This window comes from Amphiura filiformis, chromosome 20 (assembly GCF_039555335.1).
Source record: "Amphiura filiformis chromosome 20, Afil_fr2py, whole genome shotgun sequence".
In the NCBI taxonomy this organism is placed as follows: Eukaryota; Metazoa; Echinodermata; class Ophiuroidea; order Amphilepidida; family Amphiuridae; genus Amphiura; species Amphiura filiformis.
The window spans coordinates 58,760,609-58,787,597 of NC_092647.1; the positions used below are offsets into that span (position 1 = coordinate 58,760,609).

Genomic DNA, 26,989 nt, shown 5'->3' on the forward strand with positions numbered 1-26,989 from the left:
CGCGATGTAGCGTCGGAAGGGGGTAAATCGAGTACGTTGTTTTTATTGTATTTTTATTTCTAAAATAGTTAGTTCTTCAATTGTTTTAGATATTGATTCTATATTTTATGGGCTTTATTTTGATACCAAATAATATTTTCTTTCAATGGTCCCTTTAAGCGGGTTTAATCCACCCAATTGGGCACTCACAACACCTGTTTGGTGCATGCGGGGAACCAAATATGGCCGACCGTAAATCCTGACCATGACTTGGCTCGTTGGATTCGTCTATACCGTATTATTTTAAATCTGTCGCCCCACTTGACAAATCATCTTAAACATTTGGGCCTACTGTTTTTTTGTTTTTTGTTTTTTTGTTGTTGTTTTTTTTGCTTGTTTGTATGTTTGTTTCTTTTAACAAAGAACGGGCCCAAGAATGGTTGTAATAAATGATGCAAATGGCATACGGTATTACGTTAACTGAAAGTGAAGATATTAAGAAAAGGACGGCGGAGCAAACTGTTTGAGGCACAAAACAAACAAGTAGGCGTAGGCCTATATACCAATGTATACTGGAAAGAAAGAAGGAATGAATGGAAGAGGAGCTGCTATACCACTTCGATCACTACCACTGAAAGCCAAACTGGAGTCAGGGTGACTCTAAAGCAGAGTCCAAATGACTCCATATTGTGAGTCATCTGACTCCCTTGAAGAGCCATAAACCCGGCCATAAATTTCTTGACTCCGCGGAAGAGTAACCGTTGACGATTCTACACAGGACTCCCAATATGGAGTCATTTTAGACATAGAGTCGCGTAGTGGCTGGACTCCATTTATAGAGTCACTCTGCATGACTCTATTACAGGGTCACCCCGACAGTTCGGAAGTAGCACAAAATAATGATAGGCCTACATATGGATGTACATCAAGATAAAAATTCAAAGTAGGATATATACCTACCGAAATAGGAGACTAAGACCAAGGATGCTAAGACTTTTTAATACTTTGACTTTCATGCCATATATAGGCGATCGTCAGACGACAGGATTAAGAAATTTTGGCTGAACCACCATCCCTTTAAGGGAGAATATTCCATTCCATGGTGTCAACAGCCAAACTATTACAGAGTCTGACTCTCAAGAGTCATAAATTTCTTGATTCCATCGAGGACTCTGAAGGTAGAGTAAATTGACTCCACGGGTAGAGTCAACTGGGTATATAAGGAAAGCAACAGGCAAGGAAGGTGTGGCGTTTATGCTGTCATATAGAAGGAGCCGGATGCCCAATACTATACTCCAAATACCGACTGGTGCAGTCCCGTGTTCCACTCCCCAAGAAGGGTAGGCCTACATGTAAAATGTTTGGGGACAAATGCGCGCGAAGCGCCCGAAAGAAAATGCAATTTCAATGCTAAAATGAACAAATTGAACAAAATTAAGGACAGGTGTGTAAAATCGTGCCAAACGAAGATGCATAGGCTCCCGGGCATAGACAGGGTCGGATTTATCATTGGGCCAGTTGGGCCCGGGCCCAGGGCCCCCAAATTTTGGAGGCCCCCAAATTGCCCTGTGTAGGCTATACATGTTCCTTTTTAGCCCGGAAACATCACATTTTGGAACAAAATATGCCTGTGATAGCCAAATTTTCCATAACTAATTTCAGCTTCATCGGGCTGAAATTGGATTTTAGTCTATTTTTTCACGGTCGCTTTCTATTCAAATCAGAACAAAATATGCTGGGCCCTCTTTCGCCGCCAATCTCGATCTTCTTAAAATAGGCTCCCAAACTCGATCCAATCAAAAAGGGTGCTACCCACAGTGGCGGCACCAGGATTTTTTCGGGGGGCAAAATGAATTTGGGGGGGAATTGGTGCAATATTGCCGCAAAAAGCGGAAATTTACGTAAATTTGGGTTTTTTCCTCAAAAGTGTGGGGGGGGGGGTGGCAAGAATTGTTTGGGGGGCAAATTCCCCCTCCCCCCGTAGCGCCGCCACTGGCTACCTACATACACTCCCGCCCACACTCCTTTTCTTTGAAAATAGGCCACCAGTGGCGCTTGGCGCCCCGCCCCACCATTAGTGTTGGGTGGTATTGACGTAACGATCACCTCTGTATCGATATCGATATCAGGTATAACGATATGACCCAACCCTAATCAAAACATCGAGAAAATAAACCAGAATATTTGCATGTTTGTGCAGCAATATGGTTAGTTTTACAATACTTCTTAATTATTTGACGCCAATATAGGCTGTGTAGTGTGAAGCTTCATTTGGAGAAACAGTTAGACTAATCGTATTACTGGAAAATTGAGGTAAGAACGATTAAAGGTCTTGCATCCAGTAAAAATAATTTATGTCATACGAATTCAACAGTCATGACAGTCATGCATGCATGATACATGTAGTCTTATTATTTTACCGTAAACGCTCTGTATCTCTGCTATTTAGGGACCGATCGTTATTTGCGGCAGGGGGGAATGGGCGTTTTGGAAAAAAATTGGCGTTCCCCCCTCACGTCCGATGCGCGATACGCGATCAAAAATTATCGAATCCTTTGTTTTGACCTGTTTTCCCTAGTCCGAGGTGCTCTGACGATAACACTCCGATCGCCAGGCAATCTACGCTAGTAGGCCAGTGGGACAACGAAACCGCTACGTGAACGAGCTATGTTTTCCCCAGTTCCAATAATTGAAACTCCCGGCTCCGACCGGGTACATGGATCGAATCCATGGCATGGGTTCCTGAGGGCCGATGATCGGGCCGATGACACACATTCGATTGGGTGTACAGACCGGGAGTTCCAACAGGTGCTATGTATGTGTTTAATGTGCATTCACAATTTCACATACACACTTGGCCCGGGACTTGGCCTATACCCTGTGTGGGCAAGTCATACTTCAGTATGACTTGCCCTGAACGTCCATATACATGTATATTCGGAAGAGACGGATACATTGCATGAGAGCCTGCCAATTTAAGCTTCCTTTTAATATCTAGGTATGCTAGGTGAATTCAAATTTGCCATCAAACTGCACCATTTTACATATCAAATTAAAGCCCTTGAGTAAAGAAAGCCAAAACTGAAAACATTTTTGTCATAGCACTTTCCGTAACAAAGTTACATCTTGTCAAAGATTGACTTTCATCAAAAAGATTCAGATAGCAAAATTCCCAAAAGCGGCATTTAGGGGTGTTTCTAGATCTTAGTCTCATTATGATAGCAGCTTTTTTTTTTGGATCTTTTATCAAAATCAAAAATTTCATGTGCGACTTGATTATCACCATAAAAATTCATATATTTGGGTCAAGTGAAGTATTGAAAACATATTTATGTAGGTTTACTTCACCGACCTATTCTCGAAAAAAATTCAAATTTCTATGTAAAAATGCATTGTGTTTGGGTCCCAGTCTCGGCGAATTTCGCTGACTAGCAAATGTGTTAACTAAGGTTTGCCTGGGATACCTATAATATCAATTGCATGTAACATACGAAGTCACAAACTTACAAACTTCAATATGCACTTCAAATACAGCAGACCAGCTGTTAATTTTATTACCGATCCTGTAGAATAACTTACATAATCGTCCATTTCATGTAATCCCGTTGCTCAGAATTGCCAATTTCATTTTTATCTGTCAAATGCGCTGTGGATGTGCTCCATTAAACCACAGGTGTGAAACTGACTTTATACCACTCGCTCACTTTAGCAGAAAAGCCAGTCTCGTGTAGCACGGGGCATGAGCGTCATCGTGGGCGTATGCAAAATTTCCGACAGGCGTCCATATAACCCGTATTGTGATTGGTTGCAAAAGCCATTCTTTGAAATCGTAAGCCAATCAATGAACGCGACGACCTTTAACGGTATTAATTAATGTGACTCGCCAGTAAAGTACGTCTAACCTGATTGGTTTACAAAACTACTTTGATAATTGCTAAGCCATCAGCGTGCTCGATGCAACAACCTCGTAGAGGTTTTTGAGAGGCGAATTCACATGGTGATCCAGCGATCGAGTATAAATTCAGGTTGACAACTGCTCTAGCGCGAGATCGCAGGTGCAATAACAATACATGGACACAATCAGTGACATTATTTTACACAATGCAATAATGAATTATTTTATTTTATTTATGACATGCATCGGCTGGATTTTACGATCGAGGTAAGGTTTTTGGCCTGTCCCTGCGTGAATATCCTTAGTTTTCAGCTTCAACGATACTTGCGATGACCAGTTTTTTGCGGACACTTTGATAACAGGTAACTTTTATAGGTCATATAGTTGTACAATTTATACGAAATATACATTTTGTTATAGGCCTAAAATGTTTACAAAAATATATTGGTCCATACGTTGTGCTTGTAATTCAGTTGTTCGACGTATACACTTGGCCGTCGGTTCGAAGAAATCGTTGCTCCAAAAATGATTGCAAATTACACATTTCTAATCATTTTTCACCACAAAATATTATATGAAAACACAGGTGAGCAATGTATGAATATATGGAGAGGTCAAGCAGGTTGTTAAATATTGTCAATATTAATATTTTTGCGACATGCATGCATGATCAGTCGGCTGCGGAGCAGGTGACTACAAGCTTTCTCCAACTATTGCGATCTTGGGCAAGCCAAACAATTTTGTTTGCCTGCAGCATCCCTTAAGTATCTCCCAGGAGTTGTTCGAGCATATTCTCTAACGCAAATCTAATGCGAGGGCATCCGTGAGCAAATTTGTTGCTAGTGTTTCTCGACCAACCCATGAGGTGCTAGACATACTACTGTACAGTGTGCGTGGCCATCCCGGTTTCCTCTTCCCATGAGGTGGAATATTAAAGGCCATATATCTTTCACAGGCTCGTCGTCTTAATTATGCAGTACATGGCCGAGAAATTTGAGTTGGAGAATCTTGACTCTGGCTACCAGTGGAGTGGTGTTGGTCAGATTGTAAATGGTTTCATTTGGAATCCGATCCAAACGCTTGATGTTTAACATGACTCTGTAGCAAGATGTTGCAAAGGCATTGATCTTGTTTTCCATGTCCTTGGTGATTACCCATGACTCACACCCGGGGTACCCGTACAGAAAGACAGTAACACAAGTTGTCTCAAACAACTTGATTTTTGTTTCGATTGGCAGAGATGGGCTTCTCCAAAGGCATTCCAGTTTCCAGAAAGCTGTCCAAGCTAGTGCTTTTCTTCTTTTTAGGTCTCCAGCACTAGAGGCCATTTTGGAACCCAAGTTCTTGAAGTCTGTGACATGGTTGATGGTAGGCTACTACCATAGACGTCAAGTGCTGGTTGGGCATTACAGTTTGCAGTCATATATTCTGTCTTGGGTGCGCTGATGACAAGGCCCCCCTAGATCTGCTGCTGCAGTTGCAGTCCTGGTAAACTGCGACTGGGCCCGGGCTGTGGAAGATTCCAACAGGGCAATATCATCCGCAAAATCCAGGTCATTCAGCATCCTAGCAGGACACCTGCTTGACCGACGTGGGTAGGTAACAATACCAGCGTCAATTCCAGAAGAAAAATGAATCGATCCCATGCGAAGCGAATGCGTGCGATCTGCAAAAGCTGCACGTATTACACGGAGTGCACATTATTATACACAATTGAATTATGCACTCCACCTACATTTCTAACCGCTTTCTGATTGGCTGCTTTGATATAGGAGTGTATGAAACTGCAATAATAAATCCTGGAGTCACTTGCCTAGAAATTATTACAACTTGAGAACAAGTTCACAAACGTTCAAAATTTGTAGTTTAAGTTACGACAGCTGGTACTAGCATGCTAGAGAGGCGGTATTATTGTTATTTTTTCGTTCATAATCTGGCAATTTTGTTTATAGATACACATTTCATACTTGAGCTCATAACATTCACTTGATTGTTGTTGTTTTGTAACTAAACCAGTTTCATCAACAGGTGACACACCAACAAGTGTTTTCTGGATGGTAAATTAGCAAGCACTTTGATTTGGGCTGTTACAACCCTGAACTAATCGTTGTTGGGCAGGAAAAACCTCCTAGATACATCATTGGCCCCTGAACATGTTTAAAGCAAAACCTCCTTGTAACCTGTTGGCAGTTTTGTTTTAAACATGTTCAGGGCCCAAACACTATAGACGTAATTAATGTAGTAGTGTACATCCAGCATATATTGGCAAAAGCCCAAAATGTGAATTTATACAAAACTTTACTTTGCAATTGTAATTCTTTTGTGTGTATTTTCTATAGAGTGTGCCCCGATGTCTGCTATCAATCCCAAATCAATACCATCCACATCAGGAGAACAACAAGATGGAAAAATGGAGGGAGAATCTTCACATAGGACAGAAGTGTTTGATGCAGAAGCAGTGATATCCACATTAGAAGAACAACAAGATGACAAAATCCAAGAACCATCACTAATGACAGAGCCTTTCAAACTGGAACCAACACCATCCACATCAGGAGAACAGCAAGATGGCAACATCCAAGAAGAAACATTTCATACCTTTAAGACTGAGCCTGTAAACTCAGAAGGGGCAGCATCCACATCAGAAGGAGATCAGCAATATAGTCAAATTGATGAAGAAACATTACATGGGAAACAGCCTGTCAATCCAGAAGCAGGTTTGGTATCAGATGGAGCTCATCAATATAGCAGAATTGAAGATTCGTCACTTACGAATGAGCCTGTACCTGTAAGTGTTAATGAGTCATCTTTCAGACTCAAGGCATTAGCCAGAAGGGTGTCTTTAGGGTGTCCAAAATGGTCAAAAAATACCTTATTCTACAAAATCAGGGTGTCTACTTCCTATTCACTCCATTATAAAAATCAGAATTTTAGGGTGTCCAAATAGAAAATAGGGCATCCTAATGACACCTGGACACCCCTCTGTTCAGACTGCATTTTTATGTTAGTATTTTATAGCCATCCAATGGAGTGATCAATAGTCTGTTTATTTACAGAATATTTTCCAAAAGTTATTTATACTTTAAAGCAGTGAAAGTTGCAGTAAAGTTATTTATAGACCGGTAATCGCGAGGTTTGGGGTTCAAATCCCACTGAATCCTGATCTTTTTTTTGTCAGTGTGACTGTGCCAAGGTTTATAATATTATAAATCATAATTTTTTGGGCTTGCATCATTTATATCCCCCCATTCACTCTACAAAAGGACAAGGGCATATTCACACAATAAATATCTTTGTAAATCTAACATCTTCATTTTTCTTTGAATTGTGCAAAAAGAACTAATTTCACATTTGAATACAATAAATTGTTCAAAGATTTTCTGGAGTGATTGCAGAATAGAGTGCAACTCTACTAGTCTTATTACAAGACTGCCCTACAGGCTACATCAACCCTAATCTCCGTAAATGAGGACCGGACTCAAGTCTAGCAAGTTGCACCCTATTCGGTAATTGTACCCATTTTCTTTCAGGAAATGAGCGGTAACACAATTCCCAGCGATATTGGACCAATACCATTAACACTGTCACATGCACAGCCTCTAATACCACATGATTATGAAGCAGGTGCACAAGAACCTAGCCTTGAGCCTCAAGTTGAGACACTTCCTAAGAAACGCAGAGGACGTCCTTCTAAGACTCCAGAAGAAAGGAAAGAACAAAGGCGATTGTATGAAATAAAGAGAAGGGAGAAAGGAGAGAAAAAAAAGACCATTAAATTAGATGTTGACATTCATAACCGACTGTGTGAACTTAAAATGAGATTGAGAGTAGATTCCTTCCGGGATATTCTCTTTATTCTTCTTGAAAGGTAAGGCTCAAACATTTATAAAATAAAATAATAAAAATTAAAAAAAATTCGGATTTATATAGCGCCTTTTTCCAGCTAGATCTTGAAGGATTCAAAGCGCTGTAATTTCGCTGCCATGGTGAATCATCACAATCGCATCGCATCATCTAGGCCAGTTGCAGCCGAACCTCAGGCGCAGATCCGCACTTAGATTGTAACATCCACCAATTATCTGTGCAGCTCCCCAAATTCCATTGGGTGAAGGAAGTTTTTGATAACCAAACAATTAATCACCGAATTTTTGAAAGCAGGAAGAAACCGGAGATCCTGGAGAAAACCTACGAGAGCGAGCATGGAATCGGGATAAACCAAGTGCACATGAGTCCTTGGGCCGCGCCGGGGCTGGAACCCGGACCTCAGTGGTGCAAAGCGAGGGAACTACCGCTGTGCTAACTCGCCCTCCCACATCTCTGAAAGTAGCTATTCCACTGTTTGTGTGTAGAATACTACAATTTTTACCATTTATACAATGTAGGTTAATAAATGCGTATCACTTGTTGGGAGTGAAATTGTACAAAATAATGCATGTGTACTGAGATGTTGATGCGTCTAATGCACGAGCCCAGAAGGGGGGAGTGCATTAGACGCATCAACATCTCAGGACAAGTGCATTATTTTGTACAATTTCTCAAGCAACAAGTGATACATGTACGCATTTATTTTTCTATTTCATACACAAGATTTTTGCATTTTTATAACAAAATTATCACTAAAATGTTGGAAGATGCAAGCAAATATAAATGCATCAACCCGTAAGTAAAATGAATGCGTCCGAAAGCACTGCGCATACTACGCGGAGTGCACGCCCGTGCAACAACATTTATGCATGGCTAGTAATTTACTAACGTTTGCTCTGATTGGTTCTCACTATCTAGGAGTGTATGAAACATGTATAGTGTACCAGATTTTTAAATTGAAGTAGAAAATAAGTCCAATTACACTCATTGCTAATTTGAAGAACATGATTTTATGTTATGTTAGATTCATCACTCAGAATTGTGCACCGTGTATTTCAGGAAGTCACTGGAATTTTTGTCATGATTTTGGTGTTTTATCTATGTATAATTTCACATGAAATTGCATTAGGAATGTGTTATTCCGTGTATTTTGAATTTTTTTCTTGAACGTTTAACGCATCAGTGATGTGTGCGTTCAAAGTATTTACACGCATCAATGTTAAGTTGAAATACATTATACGATATACGACACAAAACAGGAATTTCTAACAGGTTTAGCATTTTTGTATTTCATAATAGTTTATTACCCTTTGTTTTTCATACAATATTGCAAGAAATGCAATTCTTTTTTTAAGTAGAACCAACAGATTGGGATGCTTTCCATAAATTTATATTTACTGATACTCAAGCTTACCAGTTGTAATCAATTTGTTAATGAACTGGTTTTTCGTCTCACTTTCTTTATAAAATCCAAACAAGATGTCTGTTTAATACAGAAAGCTTTGTTTTTTCCTGTTTGCCTTAAGATTACTGTCTTTATTTCTACCCATAATTTTTCAATAGTTTTGCAGTTGCAAAAGAAGTTTTCCAAATAGTCTTAGCATATTCTTGATCTAGCTGGGTGAGCTTTGATGTTACCATGCCACTAATATAATAATCTACTAGCAGCATTCACCTGTTAATATGTTTCCACGTGAATCTGATTGATTGATTGATCAGTTGTTTGCTTACATTATTTTTAAACAGTTTTGAATTGACCATGATGACATCTGAAGACTCTGCCGCTATGATAAAGCAGGAGCCGGGAACAGAACCTAGAGCTATAAATGAAGTAGGAACAGAGCCGGGAACAGAACCTAGGGCTACAACTGAAATAGAAACAGGCGCACAGTCAGAAATGAGGTGAGTGGCGGGTCAGTATGTGTGAGTGTGCATAGAGCTAAGAACAGAACGTATAGCTACAACTGAAGTAGGAACAAGCACACGGTCAGAGTCTGGGTGAATGGGTCAGTAAATATGAGTGTGCATAGAGCTGAGAACAGAACGTATAGCTACAACTGAAGTAGGAACAAGCACATGGTCAGAGTCTGGGTGAATGGGTCAGTAAATATGAGTGTGCATAGAGCTGAGAACAGAACGTATAGCTACAACTGAAGTAGGAACAAGCACACGGTCAGAGTCTGGGTGAGTGGGTCAGTAAATATGAGTGTGCATAGAGCTGAGAACAGAACCTAGTGCTACAACTGAAATAGAAACAGGTGCACAGTCAGAAATGAGGTGAGTGGCGGGTCAGTATGTGTGAGTGTGCATAGAGCTAAGAACAGAACGTATAGCTACAACTGAAGTAGGAACAAGCACACGGTTAGAGTCTGGGTGAATGGGTCAGTAAATATGAGTGTGCATAGAGCTAAGAACAGAACCTAGAGCTACAACTGAAGTAGGAACAAGTGCACGGTCAGAAATGAGGTGAGTTGCTTAGTATATGAATGTTCTATCTGATTTGATGCAAACATGTATACATTAATGTCATGCCAGGTCACTCTTGGTACACAGCAAATAACTGAACAATTTAAAAACATCTTTAGGGGACATATTTTGAACAAGTTTTGCCATCATTCATTTGCAGTATCGCTATGCCCTCAAAACAGAAACGTCCGAAACGCATGTTTACTGAAGCAGAGAGGGAACAGCGCAAGCAAAGAAGTCGGGAGTTTAGATCCAGACGGAAATTGACAGATCCAAATTGGTGTGAAAAGGAAGCAGCTCGTACCACTGTGAGTTAATGATTAGTAGATTTACACCCAGAGGATGATTTAACAACATCCCATAATGCATTGCACCATGTATCACCAGGGTTTCAACTGTCACTTGAGCTACCAAATCCAATTGAATTCTATTGACAAGATGTTGTTTTCTAACTATCACTGAGCAGTTCCTACTCATCGATATGTGACACGATCTGGTCCATGTACAATGTAGGCCAAAGGCGACAAATTTGAAATTGAAAAAAAGGCAAAAATATGGAGTAAAGAAACCATAAAATACATGTTTTCAGTGTTTCCAGTTTGTACTAAAAGGTAATAGTTATAATAACTCAATTTTCAAAAATTCCTATTTTGGACCACATGGACCAGATTGTGTCACATATGACAACAAAAGATATTTTTGGAGAATATTTCACACAAACTATGGACCAGAGTAATTACAGTTGAAATAACTGAAAATTCTAATTTTAGCCACAGGAATCTAAGCGGTGTGCAGGTGACCATGGCTTGCCTGGCTATATACATGTAGTTTACAAGTGTCTGTTGGGAAATACTAAATCACCCTCTGATTACACCCAATTAGCAATGTCAAAACATTCCACCTGATGATGTACATGTATATAAGCAAAGAAGAAGTTTAGATATGCAAACCTTTATATTCATTGTAAAAATGTCAATTTCCTCATAGAAATACTATGCTTCTAAAAGTCAGCGTACACCAGAACAGTGGGATGCGTACAAGCAGTCCAAACGAGAGTGTATGGTCCGGCATCGTAGCAGGAAAATGGCAGCAGCATCTAGCGCTGAAGCAATGTTGGATGGAATGAGTGCGGTTGTATCGGAGACGATGTCTGATACAAGGTGGGTTGAAGGCTTGGATTCAATGACCCTGATGTGATGCAAGACTGTATGAATGACAACAACAGCATAGCAAACAAGGATCAGTAAGGAGCCAAATTGATAAACAAGCTGACTGAACAACAACAAAGCTGGATGATGATAAAAGATGGTGCTAGAAATGTAGCTTTCAAGGTGGTCGATAGCTATAATCAGAGCCAGATGTAAAAATACTAGTTTGCACGATTAAAATCCCCAAAATCTGTGATTGGCCAGTAACTTGTAAAATGAAGATATTTTTGCAAGGCAAAATGCTATTTTTTTACATGTAGGCATTGTTGACATGGTGCCTTCAGGAAAGAAAGTTTCCTATTACTATAGGCAAAATATCTAATTCTCGATCATGAGAGGATGCACCTAATGTGTGCTGTTGCGTCAGCATACTTTTCGTGGAACAACATGATCATGCGACCAAAGACCGTGATTGGCCAATTCTCAAAAGATGTGCTTGCGCAGTAAGTATGTGGTCTTTGTGTAGTATGCTCGATGCAATATCTATGCATACCCAAGTAGGCTCTCATGATTGAGAAGTAGATATTTTGCCTATAAGACCCAACTTTTAAGATGGTTTGTGTGTTTGAAGGCTCGCAATTAACCATAGGGCACTCTGTTTTACCGCTGCGTTCAGAAATTTCAATCATCATGACAAATCGTAAACATATCGTTTCTGAATTTGATTGACAAGTGACGTCAGACACAAACTAGTATTTCTATCTCTGGCTCAGATGATACTAATTTCCCATTTCACCCATGTGCCATATTAACCCTAACACCACATTTAGCCAAACATGCCACAAAAATCCAAACTCTAATTTTGATTCTTACCTTAACCCAAATCTCTAACCCAAGACCTTACAATTATATCATAACAAATACATATAACAAGAACATGAAATGGTGTTTGGTTGTGACATTGCTATTGAGTGTTAAATCTACTATCATTAACAAGACATTTTATTTTCAGGTCATTTTGGATGAGTCGCTCAATCAAATACGAGTTTGAGCCCCGCAGTCACCTAAGTCCTAATATAACTGAGCTAGCTTAAAATTCTCCTGGACAAGGAACTAACTGCTTGTTTTCTTGGTTTGCCTGCATAAAAACTTAGGAGCTGATTCTAATTTCCAGCTGTATGCTGATATAGTTTCTGGATATAGAGTTGCATTCCTGAATGATGAGTAATGGTTCAATATGATGTGTCTTACTCCCCATTCCAGAAAAATACAGCACTAATTTTCTAATCCAAAAAAATATTATCCTGTTTTGGCAAATGAAACAGCTAAAAGACAAATTCTGTTATTTTTTTCAATTTGGGGAAAATGGTCCAAAAACAGACAATTTTGTATGTTTTCTTACAATTGTAGTCACAAAATAAGACTTGGCACAAGTCTAAGCATTTAAAATCTTGAATATAGTGTAAGAGTTAGCTGATGATTTTAATATTATATGTTATTTTTGCTAATTGGTTATGAAAAAGATTGGAAAATAAATTTTCCAAAAATAAAATGCATAACTTGAAATTAGTCTTTGTTCAAGTCTTTGGGTTTGGTTGTCACAGATTACCAAAGCGTTAGAAAAACGCTCCAAAAATGCATGTGTTTGGCCCTAATTTCCAAAAAATTGACCAAATATTAACATTTTACTTTCATTGCCAGTTAGGACTAACTAAAAGATTAGGATTTAGCTTCGTTTCATTTGGCAAAACCGAATAATGTTTTTTTAATCCAAAAAAATTAGTGCTGTATTTTTCTGGAATGGGGAGTAAGCCATAGTAATCAGCGAATAGACTGGGCCAGATTGAATTGAGATGATCATTTTGTTCTAATTCTATCATTTCATTTCTTTGTTTTCCCCAAAGGGATTTTGTTGATCTACCAATTACCCAGACAGCTCTTGGAGAAACGTGGAAGCAGGATGATTCACAAGATCACACGTAAGTCCCAACAGGTATATTCATTGCTTTTATTAAATTGTTGAGATTAACACCAAGGGTCAAGCTATAATGGCTCTTACGGAAATTCACTACCATAATTTGTAATACTACTTTGAGGACATTATAGGAATGTTTATGAAATGCAATATGTATGTCATACAAGCTTATAGCGCTGTAATGAATGCATTTCCAATCAGTGTTCTTGACCAATCATGCGATGCAATGTAATCAGGGCCGTCACTAGAGGGGGTATGGGGGTGTGACACCCCCCAATACACAATTTTGTGGGCAAAAATTGACTGTTGTCGTCAAAACCATGTGATTGTCGGCAAATGTAGCCAAAGCTGTGTGATTGTCGGCAAATTTTAAGAGTCATAAACAATTTATTGTGTTACGAAATTGTGCTGTTGTTACGTAATAGACCAATTGTTTTAGTAGTTACTTATAAAAAAAAAAAATTGGCGAAATTTTTTCTGACTCCTACCCCCACCCACTTCTTAGATTCTTGAGCGCCGGCCTGGCTTAAAAAAATGTGGTTCTACAATTCACAAAATATTTCCGTCGACAAAACATGCTGTACACCCCCCGAATCATATTGGTCTAGCGATGCCCCTGAATGTAATCATGTGATGCAATGTTGTATCCAAGCAGTCTGCTATTCCTATAGTTTGGGGCAATTCTATCATCATTATGGGCAATTCTAAATCTGGTTGAATCCATTGGTTCCTGCTGTGAATTGGAGACCATGTGCCTACTATTTTCCCTTGATCTCAGTGGAAAAATGGGTCCACAGTCTCCAGTTCACCTAGGGGACCAATAGATTCAACCAAATCACTCATGAGCAGTCAGTGTTTGTACAATCCATAGTGGCCACATTAAGCATGTTTATATATGTAGTGGAAACAGTGGCGGCAGTCATTACTCTTTCCCCTTGTTGCCCCAGTAAAAACCCAAAATTACGAAAATTTCAACTTGTTACATCATTTTTGCATAAAATTTGTTGATTTTGCCCCCTGAAATTCACTTTTTCCCCATGCCCCGCCCCCCAAAAATCCTGGCGCCGCCATCAGTGGAAGAGCCTAATAGTGGAAGAACTTGACATCTCATGCCTTTTGGCTGGTTTAGGCATACAATTTATTCCATGTAATCAAATAAACAGGGTCAATATGCCAGATATGGACTGGGTGGGGCACTTCAATTTGAAATGGATATAGGTGTAGTAGGGCTGGCACTTTCGCACTAAGGGGCATTCGGTGAGAGCATGATTTTTGGCATTCGGTGAGAGCAAAATGTAAAAAATATGGGGTCATTGGTTGAGAACATGACCTTGTTTTTAAATAGAATCTTTGGGTTTCTAGTTCTAAATGGCTTCAAATTTCTTTGTTTTTTCAAAATAAGGAACAAAATCAGTGATAAATGAAAGTTGCTGTTCAAATTGAACTTGTTAGGGTCTTTGGGTGACAGATCAAATGGAAAAATAGGGGGTCTTTGGGTGACAGAGCATGTGTTCATAAAAAATATGGGGTCTTTGGGTGACAGCGATGAAAGGGGGTCTTAACACCCCTACATACGCGTCACCTCCAAAGTTGGAGTGCCCCCCTGGATATGGACTTAATCCTCCGCTGCCATTAGTCATTTATATCTAATTGCCAAATGTGTACTCTTGAATGTTTCATTGCAGACTATCTGAAAATACAGAATCTTCGCAAATAGGTTCTGTGTGTGCTGCATCAGCAACAACTCCAATCTCCAAATATAAGCATCAGAAGAAGAGCAAAGACAGTGTAGAATATGAACCAAGTGCTAGTGTATCAAAAAAGATCAAACTACAAAAAGTGAAGTGTGAAAGAACAAGAACAGAGGAAATTATGGATGAAATACGAGAAAGAGCAATGCAAAGAGACAAATCAAAGCAACAAGATATGCCTATTATAAAAACAGAACCAGGAGATGATGAAGTGGACGAAATGGAGAGAAATGAGGAAGAGGAGGAGGAGGATTTTGATTATGATCTATGGGAAGATGATGAACCATCAGCAGAAGATGATCCGTTTGGTGCAGATTATGATCCTTCCGCTGATTATGATCCGGCAGAAGATTTTAATAGCGATGACTCGGACTATAAGGTATGTAGTAAAATGAAGGTGATCTGAGAGAAATATTGTGAGAGACCTCTTCAACTGCAAGGATATTTGTTGTCCTCTTTTCCCAAGTGAAATATATTCCAATCCTAATCCTTTATTTGGAACTAACTGGAAATAAATATTGAGCCAATTCTTTAAATAAGGGTTAAAAACATGCATTTTTGTATGTTTTCATACAATTGCAGTCACAAAATTCTAAGACTTGACACAAGTCTAAGCCATTAGAATCTTATGTTAAGGCTAAGTTATTACTCTTAATTTTACTCTGTTCTAATTTTTAATAATTGGTTATCATGAAAGATATCATGAAAGGAAAACGGTTTTCATATGGGTAGACCTAACAGATTTTCTAGCTAAAGAATTCCAAATTTGAAGAAATATATCAAATTGCATGTATATTGAATTGTTTTCAATTTTAAGCTCTACAATGTCATGCACCAGCTGTTGTGGTTTTATATAGGTCGCTAATCCCCGTTTTTAACCATTGGCAAACTAAAATGGGGTGAAGTTGAATAGAAATGACATTAGGTGCTACTGTAGAAAATGGGAAAACATTTTAGATCCTGGATGTGAAAAATGTGGCACATGTCTAATATCAATTTCTCACTGCATTTCTCTGATCAATGCAGCCTCACTCAAAAAAAAAAGACAGCCAGAAGAAGACTACTATACCAAAAATGTAAGTATCTGACAAGAACTTGAAACCTGTTCCCACAAAAGAGTCGCATGAAGTTCACGGATTTTTATTTATCACGAAATGTGGCTTTAAAAACAACATAGGAGAACTGAATAGAATGCAATGGTATTCTGAAAACCAATTGGTTATACATTGTAGTAGTTAATATATGCGTATCACCTGTTGGGAGTAAAATTGTACAAAATAATGCATGCCTATTGAGATATTGATGTGTTTAATACACTCCTCTGTTTGGCATGTGCATTTGGAGCATCATCTCAGTACAAGTGCATTAGGTGCTGTCCAACAAGATGCAAAATAACAGTGATATAATTAGCATTACTGAAAAGTAACAAATTGATACTTATTCCTCAATGTGGGGGCAGGTTTTATAAACAGATATTGGGCATATTTGCATACTAAGCTAAGCATACCGTATTGTCTGTAATAAACACCCGATGTGTGCAATTTCTTTTGAAAGGAGGTGGGGGACGGGGTGGTTACGAGAGGCAAATTTTCAATGCAAAAATCGTTACGTTAGCTTAAATATCAGGGCAAAAATTGCTAATTGCCACTCACATCTGATTTATTTCGGGTTATAACTATATGACTGTGCCCATGTAAACAGCAAATTATCGGTAAATGTTACAAAATTACTTGAATGTGATTTACGTAGTACTTGAAATGAAAATTCTACTATTTGGTAATTAACTGGATGGAAGTTTAAGGTAGAATAGGTTTTGTCTATGCAAGTTAGCGATGGTGATGACAAGCAAATGCCAGTTTAAGCTTACTCACATGATATGACATGGGCATTTATACATGTTGGTCACTTTTTCATTAATTAAAAAAATCAGGGGTGTTTATTACAGGCAATACAGTAGCGTTCAAATAAAAAGTAAATTTGGGCACTATGTTTGATTTGATCTGGATAACCCAAGAAAGCCTCTATTGAAGCTTATTTCCATTGGGGTCCATTTGAACACCGGGACGGGTTGGGAACAGTCAGGGGTTAACACCCTACTCTTTTCGAAACTGACTGCGAGATACATGTACAGGTATGGCTCTCTGTACACAGGACCGACGGCTTAACATCCCCTCAGAAGGACGGAGTACTTTCATGATTCATTTACCCAATTCTAAATGAACCATGGGGATAGCGGAAGTCTGAATTTAATCTACAGAAGTTGCCAATTAATTTCAGACTTTTTTTTTCCAAGTCAATATCCCAGCAAATCGCCACCGCCGAATCGAACCGGGACCTCATGCACTAAAGGCAAGTACCCTAACCATTGCGCCACGCTCTCCTGAAATGTTGCATTGCTTCTTGTTTTAATTCTGCAGTAAGACTGGCCGTAATAGCGCAGAGAAGCAAAAGAGATATCGGGAACGAAAAAAACAGGATACTGCTTGGAGACTGAAAGAAGCAAATCGAGTTAGGCGCTATTATGTATCATCTTGCGAGCTCCCAGCAGAGGAAGCAGAGAGGAGGAGGGCAAGAGTTCTTCTCGCACAGCAAAAGAGTAGAAGTAAGAAAAAATTAGAAATGGCAGTGCAGGAGACGCCTATTGCAAAGTCTAATATATCTACAGCTGTTATCAACTCAGGAGATTCATGACATGGTATATTGCTTGTTTGTTCAATCTGATTGTTGTCAATCATACATTATTGGTTGAAATGATTTGGGCCTAAAAAAATTGTTTGATTGGTGTAACCCTAGCTACCCTTAAAATAAGCCTGACCCTGACTTTTTTTTATGCAAAAAAAAAGGAAGCAGAGAGGAGGGTATGAGTTTGTCTCGCACAGCAAAAAAGAAGAATTAAGTTTTTTTCAAAACAAAAAAAAATGTTAAAAAAAATATACAAAATTAATTTAATTTAAAAAAAGAAGTTCCAAAACCTTTATCAAACGCAATTTACAGCTTTAAAAGTTAAAAAAAATCCCTACCTATACCTATACCTACCCTAATTTTTTTTAATGTTATGCCAATCAAACATTTTTTTTAGGCCTTATGTTTTTACAGTCAGCTATGCTGTTGGAAAGGGAACCATCAAGGGTTTGATAATTTTCAGGCCTGACATCCAAACAAATTGGAAATACATTAGGGATATCCAAAAGTCAAATCTGCAATGTGTTAGAGATTGGGAAAGTAATGTCACAGATTTGAGACAATTTTTTTTCACAATCAATTCAAATCTGTGAAATCTGTTATCAAATCAGTATTTCCTTGTGTGACTTGCATATGCGTTATCATTTCACATTACCACCGACAAGGGGAGATAGACCCCAGTATCTTAGGGCTCATGTTAAAATAGTCTTTGACCAGCAACTTTTGTACTTTAGTACCAGTGCCACGGGGTGTTAGGGGACTGTGAAAAGCAAAGAAAAATTTATTATGCAATAAAAGAAATATATGAATCGCTTATTGCCATGACGGATCAACATGGATGTATACCTGTTTGAAGAAAGGCCCAGGCAGCCCTGTCCGCAGTTTGGTTAATGAGTTAGTCGGTGGAGTTAAAACATTCAAATTATTCATGTGTGTGAATCAGGATATTTCATGCTACCAAAGGTGCATTTCTCTTTCATTTGATGTGTCGGTTACCATCTTCAACAATCTTTAAGTAACATGATTAAAGTACTCACTAGTGTTCTGGTATGATGAAATATGAAATAATACGAAATGGAGAAAATCAGGCACAAAATTAACACACATAAAAACAACATCTTAGCAACAGCTATGAAGCGCCCTCACAATTATTTTGGGAACTTTTAAACTTTTTAACCAATGTTACCATGATTATGTCCTAATTACTTATTGGTTCTTGAAAATATTCTAGTGGCCCTTTTACACCCAAATTGCACCTTCATTTATATGACTAAGTTACTGCAGATATTCCAAGTTGTGGGTGCTTGGCATGTATTTGAATACAAAAATCATTCAGGAAACCAGAGGTAACCATTATTATGACAAAATTCCCATCTTTGTCCTCTTTGTATTGTAAATTACATATGGCCATGTGTTTTGAGTTGGTAGATTTTTCGGTACCCAAAATTTCCAATTTTTTTCCTCTTTGAAAATGCACGCTTTTTAATACAAATATAATTGTTTGTTAACTAAACCCATAATTACAAGAAAAGTATACATTTCCTGACAGGAAATTAAACAGGGAATCCAAAAATGATATTAGTTTTCCAGTAGGAATATTGGTTAGGGAGGTAGTGGAAGTTGAATAGCAACATTTTCCATAAAAAATGTTCGATCTTCAGTGAGATATATTTTTTACATATTATACCCTATGCTGAAAAGAACATCATATTTGAGTTCCTTGGCTCAAGAGCTTTAAAAATATGTATACCTTATTGTGATACCTGCTTCAGGTTTTGTTGTGTGCGAACATATTTGAAACACACATTTAAGGCATTCCGAATAGGGATTTACACACAAACAGTGCAATTGAAGGCATTTTCTGTAATCAACTGATTTACACTAGAAATTCACTAAATTTAAAGACAGAGTTACCTTTTTTAGTTTCTAAATGATTGTTCTTAAGTCTTTACAACATAAAACCAATTAAAAAGAGCAAATATATCAATATACCCCCATTTTTTTGAAATTTTTAGTTGTATTTACATATCAATCCTCGGCTCCACCCCGTCATGTTTTCACTCAAATCAAAATAACTTTAGAATGGTTTATGCTACATAAATTGTTATGATATCAATACAAAGGTCTCATCAAAAGCTTTAAATTGATAGGTAATTTGTCTAGGTAGGTGACACCCATGACTTAAAAATACTAAGAATTAGCACAACAAATCTCGCACAAAAGTACTGCTCCACCCTATTGGTGTACCCAGTTCAAAAACGCACGGCCATATGTATAATTGTATATCATTATCATTAATATTTTGTTTTGTTTTTATTTTTTTGATCTTTCAGCACCTTGAAAAAGGCAGATGGTAAGAAGACAAGCGCCAAGAAAACAACTCAACACAAAGCTGAAAAGAAAGAAAAGAAGCCAAAGCAGCCTGTTGTTCCCACGGTTAATTGGAGGTTGTTGCCATCTAAACTCAAATGTCGGGTGTGCAATGTAATGTGCACTGAACTCATAGAAATGAGGCAACACATACTAGAAGTACACAGTCAGCAGACAGTGCCAAAACCAAAATGTCAAAAAGATCAACTGGTGAAAGCTAAAATGATGGGAGAAGTGGACCCATCCCTAACCATCAGTGACATAGAAGTTTCTAAGCTATCAAAGGTGGTGAGACTCTGTCCTTATTGCAATGAATACATTCCTGAAATTTATCCTTTAATTGGAAAACATATGGACAGTCATGCGCCGAAAAATACTATCTGTGAACTGTGTGGAGAGGGTTTCAAGAATACCAATAAACTTCAGAACCACCAGAGAGCATGTAAGACCAGAGCAGATGCTAAGAACAAGGTAAAATGTCCCATTTGTAGCAAATTGCTTTCTTCAAAAATGGTGATGCACAACCATGTGAGACTGACACACACAGAAAAGGGTAAACGGTATATATGCGAAATTTGCGGAAAGGAACTACGTAGAGGAGGGACTTTAAGCAATCACATGGCCACGCATTTTACTGTTAAACCGTACGAGTGTCCGGAGTGCGGAAAGGGATTTGCGCAAAAATCCAACATGCAATACCACCGAAGAGTTCACACAGGAGAGAAACCGTACAAATGTGATTTGTGCTCGGAAGCATTTGCTCATAATGTGAGCTTGAAAACGCACAAGAAAAAGATGCATGGAATTGATATGTGGGCAACCAGTGACCAGACTCTCTGAAATGTGTTCAGAAGCAATTTGCTCTCTGCTCTGCAATGTGCGTCTAGAATTATTTGCTTTGAAATATGTGTCCAGAAGCATCTGCCCTGAAATTTCTGTCAGAAGCACTTGCTCTGAAATATGTGTCAGAAGAGTTTACTCTCAAATATGTGTCCAGAAGCTTTGCTCTTATATATGTAATCAGAAGCATTTGCTCTGAAATGTGTCTTGAAGCATTTGCTCTGATATACGTGGCCAGAAGCATATGTTTTGAATTATGTGATCAGAAGCATTTGCTCTGAAATATGTGACCAGAAGCATTTGCTCTGAAATGTGTCTTGAAGCATTTGTTCTGATATACGTGTCCAAAAACATTTGCTCTGAAATATGTGGCTAGAAGCATTTGCTCTGAAATATGTGACCAGAAGCATTTGCTCTGAAATATGTGTCAAGAATCGTTTGCTTTGAAATTGTGTCCAGAAGCATCTGCCCTGAAATTTCTGTCAGAAGCACTTGCTCTGAAACCTGGAAATATTTCCTCTGAAACATGTGTCGGAAGCATTTGCTCTGAAATATGTGTCAGAAGAATTTACTCTGAAATATGTGTCCAGAAGCATTTGCTCTTATATATGTAATCAGAAGCATTTGCTCTGAAATGTGTCTTGAAGCATTTGCTCTGATATACATGTCCAGAAGCATATGGCCACGCGTTTTGAACTCGCCACCCAAAAATGGTGGTGGTGTTACGTATTTTCAAATTATGATCTGTTCAATTCATCATACCTCGGCTAAACAAAAAGATTATGTCATAGTTTTGGTCTCATTTGAAAGCTAAATAATACCACTAAATAACCTGTAAATATGAAGAATATAGCTTCTCAACTAACGAAGCTGTGGTTGATTGATTTGTGAGCAGTCAGGGTGGTGGAGGGGGGAAGCGGAGGAGGGAAGCGGTACACACAAACTCTATGGGAACGCTTGACGTTTCATGTGTGTAACTTGAATAAATTCACTGCTACAGGGGCTATAAACTTGGTTTTGGTCTTAATTTACAGCTAAACAATTCTGCTAATTGTCTTTAATCATTTTGAACTCTTTATGATTAGTTTAGTCTATAAAATTCAAACTTTTACGTACAAACCCACCCGTTTTCATATTAAACACTGTAGTAAGTAATGCGGATGTCTTCAAAATCTAAAAGTTGCTGTAAAATTTTTATTACCGGTACTTATCCTATCATAGGCAAAGTATACATTTTCTGATAGGAAATTTGATGAGGAATCTAAATATGGACTTACTTTTTCTGTATGGGTTAGGGGTAAAATGTTGCAGTTCAAAATATGATAAATTGTAAAAAAATTTAACATACTTTTGAACACCCTGTATTCCAAGATTACCAAACAGCTGTGATTTTTTTTTCTTTTATTGTCTTTAGGCTCCCCCTATCCTCTAACTAAATAGATGCTGTTTACTTTCAGTTTATTACTGCAAGTTAGTGATAAGCAATGCATTAAGTAACCCTTTTTGTATCCGGAATTTTTTTATTCCACCCTGTATAATTTCAAGGTCACCCTGTATAATGAGTTGAAATATGTATTTTTACATTCCTTATGCCTTCAGCTTTCCAAAAATGTATACTTTTGCTAGTTTAGGGTTGATAATTGTGGAGATATTTTAATTTGAAACTTGATTGGTGTAAAAATTCATATATTTGTGATGTAACGCTATGGGTGGCGAGTTCAAAACACATGGCCATATAAATTATATGTTTTGAATTATGTGACCAGATGTATCCAGAAGCATTTTCTCCAAAATATGTGTCCAGAAGCATTTGTTCTGAACTGTGTCCAGAAGCATTTGTTCTGATATACATGTCCAAAAACATTTGCTCTGAAATATGTGGCTAGAAGCATTTGCTCTGAAATATGTGACCAGAAGCATTTGCTTTGAAATACATGTCCAGAAGCATTTGTTTTGAAATATGTGACCAGAAGCATTTGTTTTGAAATAATAATGTGTCCAAGAGCATTTGCTCTGAAATACATGACCAGAAGCATTTGCTTTGAAATACATGACCAGAAGCATTTGCTCTGAAATATGTGACCAGAAGCATTTGCTCTGAAATATATGTGTCCAGAAGTATTTGCTCTGAAATATGTGTAGTGTCCAGAAGTATTTGCTCTGAAATATGTGGCTAGAAGCATTTGCTCTGAAATATGTGTCCAGAAGTATTTGCTCTGAAATATGTGGCTAGAAGCATTTGCTCTGAAATATGTGGCTAGAAGCATTTGCTCTGAAATATGTGTCCAGAAGCATTTGCTCTGAAATATGTGTCCAGAAGTATTTGCTCTGAAATATGTGGCTAGAAGCATTTGTTTTGAAATGTGTGACCAGAAGTATTTGTTCTGAAATGTATCCAGAAGCATTTGCTCCAAAATATGTCTCCAGAAGCATTTGTTCTGAACTGTGTCCAGAAGCATTTGTTCTGATATACATGTCCAAAAACATTTGCTCTGAAATATGTGGCTAGAAGCATTTACTCTGAAATATGTGACCAGAAGCATTTGCTTTGAAATACATGTCCAGAAGCGTTTGTTTTGAAATATGTGATGAGAAGTATTTGCTCTGAAATATGTGACCAGAAGCATTTGCTTTGAAATACATGTCCAGATGCATTTGTTTTGAAATATGTGACCAGAAGCATTTGTTTTGAAATAATAATGTGTCCAAGAGCATTTGCTCTGAAATACATGACCAGAAGCATTTGCTCTGAAATATGTGACCAGAAGCATTTTTTAGTTCTGATATATGTGTCCAGATGCACTTGCTCTGAAATATGTCTGGATGCACCAGCTTGAGTAAGCTTAAAAATCAAAAAGATGCAGCAATTGATGTGGACAAACAATAACCAGCCTGTGAAATGAAGTATTCAAATAATACATGTATGATAGTATTTTGTACAGTATTGTATTCAAGCTACTCTATAAATAATTATTACACATTATGGATGTACTTTGAGAAGCTCATGCCATACTGTTTAAAAACAATCAAATAAGCAAGCAGAACAGGAGGGTAGCTGTTAATCAAATTCATTTAGAGATTTTATTTTCATACCTGATTCTAAAAGTGAATACCCAGGAAACACTAAATGTTTTTTCAGAAAATGTTTAAATGTTGGGTTATGTAAAGTGTTTTAAAAACAATACATGTAATAACATTCAGAAAACATTTTTGAAAACTTGATATTTAAAAACATTCTAACATGTTATTAAAGGGGAGTTGTCCAATTATTTCTTGTTCTGTTTTCTTACATTGAGGCCTAAAGTTAATATATTATGTTTCCAAATTTGCAAGTTATATTTTTCCAGCGGTTTTGACATGTGAAGCAAAAATGTGTATAACAATGCACATAGGATAGTACATACTTCCAGCTGTGGTTACCACATTTCACCACATTTTTGTTCACAGTTCACACTATGTAAACAAAACATATCTCGGCGTTAAATGTTACTGAGGTAATGAAAAAAATATAACCTTTCTTCTGATACCAAAATCTCAGTTCTTCTGATACCAAAATCTCAGTTTTGATGAAAAAAAATGGGGGATGAGGCATCAAATGGGTCATACCTCTTTAAATGTTGACAAAATATTTTGCCAAAATGAATTTTACAATAACATTTTGACATCATTTATAAAATGTTGTGTTTTTATATATGAAAACATGTTAAAAATCTTTTTGTGATCTTTATATAACCCAAATTTTACCTGACATTTAAATATTATTAAAACGTTTTAACCAAAATGTGTTTATAACATGATTATAACATTTTACAAACATTTTTGTGTTTGATTGGTAAACCTTCATGAATATGGTGAAAAAAAGTGCTAACAATGGTGTGAGCCATGATTGTCTAAAACCCAATTGAAATGTTTAATTCTGAAAGTTTTGTATGAGTACTGTATTCATTAGCAATCTTGTATGACAAATTGAAGTTTTAAAGGCAGCACACCTCCAAATCCTTCTGTGTTTGGTGTAACCCTTGATATGATAGTTCCAGTAAAACAAAGACCGTACTGTAAACAAGTGAGTGTCCCTTGGGTTGCAGGGTCAAAAAGTTTTCATAACAATTATTTTTAAATAATATCTAATATGTGATACGATCAAGCAAAATCAGTCGGAACTCAGAAATATTGATTTTGAGATATAGTCAAACAAAGGAAATATTTTCTTTTGTTTCCTCTTGTTTTGGAAACTATTTACTTGCTCATATCTTTGGAACTGGTTGTTCAATTTCAATGGGGTTGTCTGTAAAATCCAGCTGTATTACTATCCTATAAGGAACTGAAAAAGTTCCGACTGATTTTGCTTGATTGCATCACATATTGAGAACTATTGCTATTGATTTGTATAACAACAATTGCACAAGATGGTAACACATTTCATTTATATACTCAAGTTGCAATTTGCCAACAATCAAATGTGATGCGATCAAGCAAAATCAGTCGGAACTCGCAAATATTGAGTATGAGATATAGCCAAACAAAAGTAATATTTCTTTTTGTTTCCTCTGGTTTGGTATGGAAACACTTTAATTGCTCATATCTTTGGAACCGGTTGTTCAATTTCAATGGGGTTTTTGAAAAATTCAGCTGTATAAATGCTTTTTACTATCCTATAATAAGGAACTGAAAATTTATTATTTCCGAGTTCGACTGATTTTGCTTGATCGCATCACATATTGAGAACTATTGCTATTGATTTGTATAACAACAATTACACAAGCTGGTAACACATTGCATTAATATACTCGTGCAATTTGCCAACAATGACAATCAGATGGTTTTGCCAACAACATGCAGTCAATTTTTGCTGACAAAGTTATAAATTGGGGTGTCTCACCCCCATACCCCCCTAGCGACGGCCCTGCACACGCTCCCCATTATTACCTTTCACGACTACTGGTGTTGAACTAGACGTCCTGAAATCAATTACCATTTCCTTAGTTTTAGAAATAATTAATTCCAGGTAAATCCAGGTATTTTACTACCATGTAACCTTGATTTAATCAGTAGTTTCATCAAGCATAATAGGTTTCAATTTCAACACCCTTATAAATATGATTATTGAAAACCAATCCTTAGAGCTTTGCACACTGAAAGTTTCACAGAAAAAGGTTACTAATATCAAGAAATCAATTGCCCATGTATGTTGGCAGGCTTGGGCAATATTTTGACTAATCGAAAATAATGGATTTTTTTAAATTGAGTACTCGACAGTTGTTTTTTAATTAAGCACTCAATCATTTAAAACACCGGAATTGAAGAATCAACATGAAGTATCAACATCCCAATATTTTTCCAAATAATTGATTGTTTTTCTAAGCAAATTGATTTTTCAAGCAGAGTTTTCAACTGACAGTTTGTTTTTAAAATAAATGCATCTTTGTAGATGATTATTAACAAAACTACAACCAGATTAAAAAGTGAAGTAACTGTTAAACGCATCGTCTCCATTTCAAATGAACGTTGCTCAACCCATTCCAATTCTGTGATACATTGAAAGTAATAGAAACCAATTGTCTTTAACAATCGTCCAAGCCTATGTGATATGGCAACCCTACATGTATACAAAACATATGATGGAATAAACAGCACACGCATATCAAATTATATGGCACTCTCAGGCTCTATCAAAATATTGATAAGTTGGTTGTGGTTTTGTGTGTCAAATGAAATGACTGCATATGATATACGCTGTAAAGCATGACTATTTCATCATCCAGGCAAGTAACAGTTGTGTTACAACTATTGCCTGATGCATTCCTGATTGGTTAGTATTGTATCCAAAGTCGTGCGTTTGCATTGTAGTTTGAGATATATGCGAAATATGATTGCGGTTGGATCGAAGCTGTGTTCACTCAATTGAAATTCCTAGTATAGACTTAGCTTGGTGCTTCCCCCAGAATAATTTGCACTACATTAAGTGATGATCCATTTGATTTTTATACATGTTGAATTACAGATACTTACACTGAATACT

At 37.4% G+C, this 26,989-nt stretch overlaps 1 protein-coding gene across 3 annotated transcripts; it reads left to right on the forward strand.

Moving 5' to 3' along the window:
* Positions 1 to 2,119: 2,119 nt before the first annotated feature.
* Positions 2,120 to 21,848, forward strand: LOC140142442 (uncharacterized). Of its 3 annotated transcripts, XM_072164415.1 has the most exons (11): positions 2,120 to 2,292; positions 6,214 to 6,662; positions 7,405 to 7,742; positions 9,485 to 9,640; positions 10,365 to 10,512; positions 11,192 to 11,364; positions 13,257 to 13,331; positions 15,013 to 15,457; positions 16,105 to 16,154; positions 17,496 to 17,773; positions 20,094 to 20,207. In XM_072164415.1, the coding sequence occupies exons 2-10, from the start codon at positions 6,225 to 6,227 to the stop codon at positions 17,767 to 17,769; spliced, it is 2,097 nt and encodes a 698-aa protein (XP_072020516.1). In that variant the 5' UTR covers positions 2,120 to 2,292; positions 6,214 to 6,224; the 3' UTR covers positions 17,770 to 17,773; positions 20,094 to 20,207. The 3 variants fall into 3 exon arrangements, with proteins under 3 accessions (XP_072020516.1, XP_072020514.1, XP_072020515.1); XM_072164413.1 differs by lacking the exon at positions 17,496 to 17,773 and having other exon boundaries at positions 20,094 to 21,848; XM_072164414.1 differs by lacking the exons at positions 10,365 to 10,512; positions 11,192 to 11,364; positions 17,496 to 17,773 and having other exon boundaries at positions 20,094 to 21,848.
* The last annotated feature ends 5,141 nt before the right edge of the window (positions 21,849 to 26,989 follow it).

Coding starts and splice junctions, on each gene's coding strand:
- LOC140142442 (XM_072164413.1), top strand. CDS start 6,225: ATGTCTGCTATCAATCCCAAATCAATACCATCCACATCAGGAGAACAA. Junction 9,641..10,364: donor GGCGCACAGTCAGAAATGAG/GTGAGTGGCGGG, acceptor ATTCATTTGCAG/TATCGCTATGCCCTCAAAAC. Junction 16,155..20,093: donor AAGACTACTATACCAAAAAT/GTAAGTATCTGA, acceptor TTGATCTTTCAG/CACCTTGAAAAAGGCAGATG.